Below are 6,252 nucleotides of genomic sequence, written 5' to 3' on the forward strand. Positions count from 1 at the left end.
AATTTGTGACAATGGATAACAGAACGTGGTAACAATTAAGGCGAGTAAAGCAAGACGCTATTGCAAAAAGAAAAAAAAATGGGGGAGATAATTAAGCTCCCGCTTTAAGGATATGACGTGACAGCACTAATGGCCCCTATTTGTTAGCTCCCTCTGCTGATTGTTTTTCATGTACAAGCATTGTGCTACTCGCTTATTTACATTTTTTTTTAATTTGTGCCTCTAGCAAACCATGCACAAGTGTATATAGTAGAGTCGTAAGCTACCACGCCGTATGGAAGACCACCAGGATTAAGAATAAAGACCCACTTTAACGAAGCCATACCAGCGTTCCTGCATCGGCTATGTGAACCGTGTCTAACTAGAGATCCAAAGATCCTGGAAGGCCGAATTCCGACACCACCTTTCCAGGTAAAAGGAGGTGCCTGACTTGGCAGCGCCTGCCAATTCGGCCAAGCCGTGTGGTCTAATGACGTCACACAGCATGCCAGCCGATCAGTGCACGGCCGCGTCACCGACCAACGCCTACCAGCCAAAGCCATCCCAGTGATTATGCGGTTCTAATGCCGACATCGTCCGATTTTCTGAACAAGGGAGCCTTTAACGTTATCGCGTCAAACGGAATACAAATCTCAGAACAAAACATTATATATATCCTCGTCACGAAACAGACGGTGGCAGTTTACTACAACAGAAACGAAGAAACTAGAAATACTGAGATATCTGGAAGCACGCAGTTGTATACACGCAAACAACATCTATGCTGCATTGAACCAGCAATGTACAGCCTACGCCATTCGTATGTAGAACGATCGAACAGTGCGCACTTGCCAAGGAAAACTGATGTTAGAGGGCAAACTGCTCAACCCGCTTGCGTTAAAGTTTTATGCTACACTATACTTTCGGATCGGCATTATTTAGAACGAACACGAGTCGCGACTAGATGTGGCATTGTTTGCAGGCAGGAGCACAACACGAGCGATCTACACACTGATAAAGCCGACTGTACTCAATATAACATCTCATAACTACGCAAAATTACGAAGCAACGGACGCGGTTAAGAGTTAATGTGACAAATGCAGAGACGCACAGGAACGATCGTTCTTAAGAGACCCCGCTCGGCTACCTCCAGGTATGACCACGGGGTGTTCGCAGCATCGACTTACAAACAGTTCTTGGCAGCATTTGCGAGTTCCCCGCGAATGATTTGTGACACTACAATCGATGACCGCACGAAGTAATAATTAAGTTCAGAGGTAAACGTCCGCGTACTGAAAGGAAAAAAAAAAACTAATCACAGAAAGCCACCTTGCCATTTTCCTCATCACGTGACAGCCGAGGATTGCCGGCAGTAACAGAAGTAGACGAAGTCGAACATAAGACGATGGCACACAAACTCAGTGTGCTGCAGCTGGTTCCTCAAGGATACCATCTCATTCGCAGTCGTGTAATGCGCCGTCACCGCCCTCTTCACTTCGCACAGAGATTCGATGCGTAGAGAGTTGAAGCCTTCAACGTGGACACGACGCACACCGACACTTTCAGCACACGAACCGGTAATGTAGGCGTCCTCTATAGGGAAGGGCTTGACGTGACCGGTGGCCCTGTACAGTGTGTCGACCACGTCGCCACCAATGACGTAGGCTGAGCCACCGACGTAATCGGGATACAGGTCCATGGGGTATTCCTTGGTCGTGATGTACCATTTGTTCTCCGCATCCCGAATGGGCTGGGTCATCTGGAAGAGCTTGCCGAAGACAGCGTCTCTCGGCTGAAACTGCATGGCGGCGAAGAAGTTGCCTGCGTTCAAGTACGTGTCGTCGTCTACCTTGACGACGAAGCGGGCGCCGGGACAGAAGCGCGTGGTCCAGCGGAGCATCATTACGGACTTGAGGGTGACATTGCGGTACGAATCGAAGAAGGCCTCCTGGATGATGTCACCGTGAACCGATGCCTCGCTTTCGATAGCTGACTGGAGTCGCGAGTCGTTGCCCGTCCCGAGTAGAAAGGCCAGCCGGTTCGCGGCGAAGGCGAGGACGTCGCGACCCCAGGTGTCACGAATGGCGTTGCGACGGTCGACGTTGCCGAGCGCCGAAGAAATGAGGAATAAATAATCGATGCGGTGATTAAGGTCCGTGCCATTGCCGCGGCAGAGCCTTTCTTGATTGATGAGATACTCGAAGGGCAGGTTGTACACGCGGCCGTTGGGGAATGTTCGCTTAGTTTGTGGCCGGGACTCCGCCTGGGACGGCAGTGGAAAGGGAGGGTAGACTGGGGATTGGAGCCGAGGCATCCGGCCCTGGTGGCTGCCGGTCACCCTGGTGGTGAAATGCGCCAGGGTCGCGAGCACCGTCACGGCGGCCACGCCAGCCACCGCGACACTCACGAAGCGCCGCTTCCTCCGGAACCACATCGTGGAGGTCTGCAAAGACGGAAAAATAAACAAAAATGTCATAATGTTACGACTTACATAAATAATATGCAGGAATCAAAAGCACTCTTTGCTCCAAAAGCGAAGCCAACTTAGCGCTTTTCTTTGCAGTGTATGCGCCATTTGGGATGGACATTTAGACGCCTTCAAAAAGACGCATTAAACAAATGGTATTTTATAGAGCTTCACTCCGACCTATAATGCGACGACGTATACGTCGTGGGGTAGCCGCCGAAGCAATATTAGACACAGGGCTAATTCATCCGTGGCACACTCGACAATTAGTCTGTCCGAACCAGAAATACGTGGATGCACACTCACGATTGGACGAGGTGACTATGTCAAGGGACACATACGAAACAAGCGCAATGAACATCTGGAGAGAATCACGCAAAACATTCTCAGGGTAAACGGCCACCTCATGCTCCGTAGCTATGAAGCACTGCGCGCATATAAGGCATAGGGGAATTTTGAGATTGACTGACCACCTGGGGTCTCTGAAACGACCGAGAACTCAGTACACGGGCGTCATTCCAATTTCACTCCGACATACACTCGAGTAAACAGGCCAGCCCGCTCGCTTGCCCGCAAGCACATGGCCGCACATATGTGCGCCTCCCGTGCTCTTTGGTTCTTGTTCAGTGGGCGCGTGTGTCTATCAAATAGCTAATTAGCTCCTAATTGTACCTTGTGCTTATCTGCATGCACAGGCTAACCAGCTTCCGGTTACGGCCATTTTTGCATCCAAACCGCAGCGTTCATATTTCACAGTGCAGCATCAGAAGACATCTATGGAACAAGCTGGCGACAAAGTACTGAAATTAGTGAGTATTGCAGCTAACAGTATTTAAAGACTTTACTAAACCCCAAATTCGCTTTCCATATATCATACTCCTCATAAATATAGGATTTTGATTCCAGTCAATAATTGTTTCGATCCAGTTGTGACATCAAGGACGTTAAATGCACACGTTAAATTACGTTAAATCAATGTTAAAGTGAAATGCGTTGAATTTATACACGGGATGTCAAACGCTGCGCGAATAAAGATATCGCAACGTTCTGCTCCGTTCACTATCACGCTGGTGATCTATAGTGTTTCCCTGATCCGTTTCGCATTTGACAGAGAGTCGGCGTAACACGACATCGTTGAAACGAAAGCACGCATTCGTAGTAGCTCTGTACTCTGGTGCCCACTCCCAGGGGCTGCGTGCCCTAGCGCGCTATTTTCGTAATTGCACTTGGGAAGAAGATAAAGAACAGAAGTTCACAGGGCACGCTCGATACGCCGGAGGTCGCTGTTAGTTCATCGGAGGTAGGCCAGCCTATAAATGGAAACCACGTGCTCAGAAAGAACAAAACGCCGCCAAGTTCTGGCCGTCCGAACAGCACCGCTAGCTCGTGAGGTGAATTTGAGCGCATTGGGAGTGATCGACGGACACACTGTCCAAGCTGTTGATGGGGAAAAAAAGCAGAGTGTGGAAACAAGCTATACAAAATGAACCGAAAGGTTTGGGCGGATCAATCGCGAAGAGTGCTATGTGGTAATGACCGATATGTTTTTCTATGGTAGGCCAGTGCGAGAAGACGTACTGGCTTGAGACAGCCGAGAAAAATCACTGCGGCTGGCATCATAAGTTCGAGCACAGTTCATGCTCGTCATTTACGCATTACTGTCGACACGAGAAGATAGCGAAACGCGCTGTATAGAGTTTATAGTTTACCGCCTGGTTTGCTTAGCCGTTGATAGTTGGTTATGTTGAACACTGTTGCGAAACGAAAGCCCTAAAAACAGGCTCTGGCACTAAAATAAAGAAATTCATGCAAAAAATTGGTGTAAAAGTAATGATACACCGTGTTTTGGTTTCTATTAAATAAACATGGAACGCAATTAAGCCTTTGCAGAATACACTTTACAACAACAGTTATGAGGCCGTTCAGAATCGTAGCAAAAATAATACTGAGGTGAAATGTATTGTCGGTTGTATATGCCTTCGAGGATATGCTGTTATACGTTGTTTGGGCGACGCGATGTTGCGTGCATGGAGTAAAATATTTTTACATGTATATTTTACCGCGCGGATAAGCATTTTGTGGTCGCCAAACTAGAGCGTGGGTTTAAGCAATTTCTCCTTTGGCGCCTTATCGGCGTCAACTGTAATGCGAACAAAACATTTAAAATGTGAACCACAAAAGGAGAAAACCTCAGTCAGGCAGAATGAATGTTGATGATCTTAAAATCGAAGGCTCGAAGCTCGTTGCTTGAAGATGCTGACTCCGCTCGAATGTCTTGTCCGTGAAAGGACATTTTTGCGTTCGCTTTTTAGCTCTCCTTTTGAAGTGCCATTTGACGATGATGCTTCCTCGCTTCTGTCTGTATGACACTTGTATGAACACTTCACCCTGTCTGTGTCGTCTCGTCCTTTCACTGGGTAAGTGACACTTTTGAGCGTTTCTTTCCTCTATCACGTTACTCCGCGCTGCATAACTCGACCAAGAACGTGGAAAAGTACGTAAATTATTTTGTTCAGACGGCTATGACAATGATCGACGAAAGATTAAGAAGATGCCGAGCGAGTTAAAATCTATCAATATCGCTTCTTTTCTTAGGTGAAAAAAACAAAGGAAGGGCTCTCGCTCCTCGCTGCGTTCACGTCTGTCATTCTACCTGATCTGTACGTCACACTAACTGAAGAGTAGTAACCAGCGTTGCTTAGAAAACTTGCAGAAAGTTTAATTCTGGGCTGTAGTTAGGCTACACATCCAGAACGACGCATTTTGGAGCGAACGCCTTCTGCGACGGCGACAATGATTCCCCAGGTAGACCGGACGCCCACTGGAGACCGCGGCATCCGACGAGCAGAAAGTGCAAGCTGCAAAGCTCGGCGCATATCCCTTCGAAACCGGTTGCTGTCGTAAAATTAGGTCGGCAGCTGCGTCGGCGCCGCCAAGTTTCTCTTGATCCGCTGCTGGCCTGAGCCGCTTGACAAGCTCGGTAACGACGAAGTATTTTAACTGAAGGCGAAAATTTATATTTCGAAAAGTGAGTTGAATACATCGATACACAAGCGCTCTTACACGGGCAAGCGCGTACAGCCACCGAAATCTTTAACTAGGGCGCGTGACGGCCACATTTTCTATAATCCTGAGCGTTACAGAGGAGCTAACCTGTTAAAAGTCCAAGTGAACGCAACCGGTCACCAATATCTTGGTTTATCTTGGCCTTCCGGCAAGCTTTATCCCCACTAAGGCGCAGGAGCACAGAAAAGGCGGTCATCGCGCACATCAGTGAAATATTTGGGCGGCTTAACGAAGAGATCAGGCATCGACGCAGCGAGTAGCAAGTAAGTTTTTTCCGAGTGTGTCCGCTTACAGTAATACACATGGTACAAAAACAGTGTTTAATAGTGTAAAAATCGCTAAATGTGATGCTGAATTAAACGCGCACAAGGCTAGGTGACGCAAAACTTGATAGCGCTACAAATGGGGCAGATAAGAAGAGACCAATACGGACGCTAACCAATGGAAGAATTTTGCTGCAGCAGTGGAAATATTTAGCATATTTAGCACAACGCCACGCTCACAGCATAAAAACATAGAAAACATCAAACCAAGCAACAACACAATTCGAGTTCTGAGCCATCAAGAAATATAATCTCATATTTTCAGGGCTTGAGAAGGAGTTTGGTTGGTTGATTGGTTGGTGTTTAACATCCCAAAGCGACTCATGGTATAAGAGACGCCGTAATGTTGGGCTCCGGAAATTTAAACCACCTGGGGCTTATTAACGTGGACTGACATCGCACAGCATACGGGCGCC

The 6,252-nt window shown here is 47.7% G+C and overlaps 1 protein-coding gene across 1 annotated transcript in view; it reads right to left on the reverse strand.

The window, feature by feature from the left end:
- Positions 1–67: 67 nt before the first annotated feature.
- The window catches only part of LOC146185565 (beta-1,3-galactosyltransferase 1-like), a 40,919-nt gene continuing 34,734 nt past the window's right edge, over positions 68–6,252 (reverse strand). Inside the window, exon 2 of the mRNA XM_084606505.1 lies at positions 68–2,423. Within this exon, the coding sequence (XP_084462631.1) occupies positions 1,326–2,414 (1,089 nt within the window). The 5' untranslated portion in view covers positions 2,415–2,423 and the 3' untranslated portion in view covers positions 68–1,325. The remainder of the gene's footprint in view (positions 2,424–6,252) is intronic.

The sequence above is a fragment of the Amblyomma maculatum genome, chromosome 6 (assembly GCF_055883805.1).
Source record: "Amblyomma maculatum isolate TAMU_Amacu chromosome 6, ASM5588380v1, whole genome shotgun sequence".
Lineage (NCBI taxonomy): Eukaryota > Metazoa > Arthropoda > Arachnida > Ixodida > Ixodidae > Amblyomma > Amblyomma maculatum.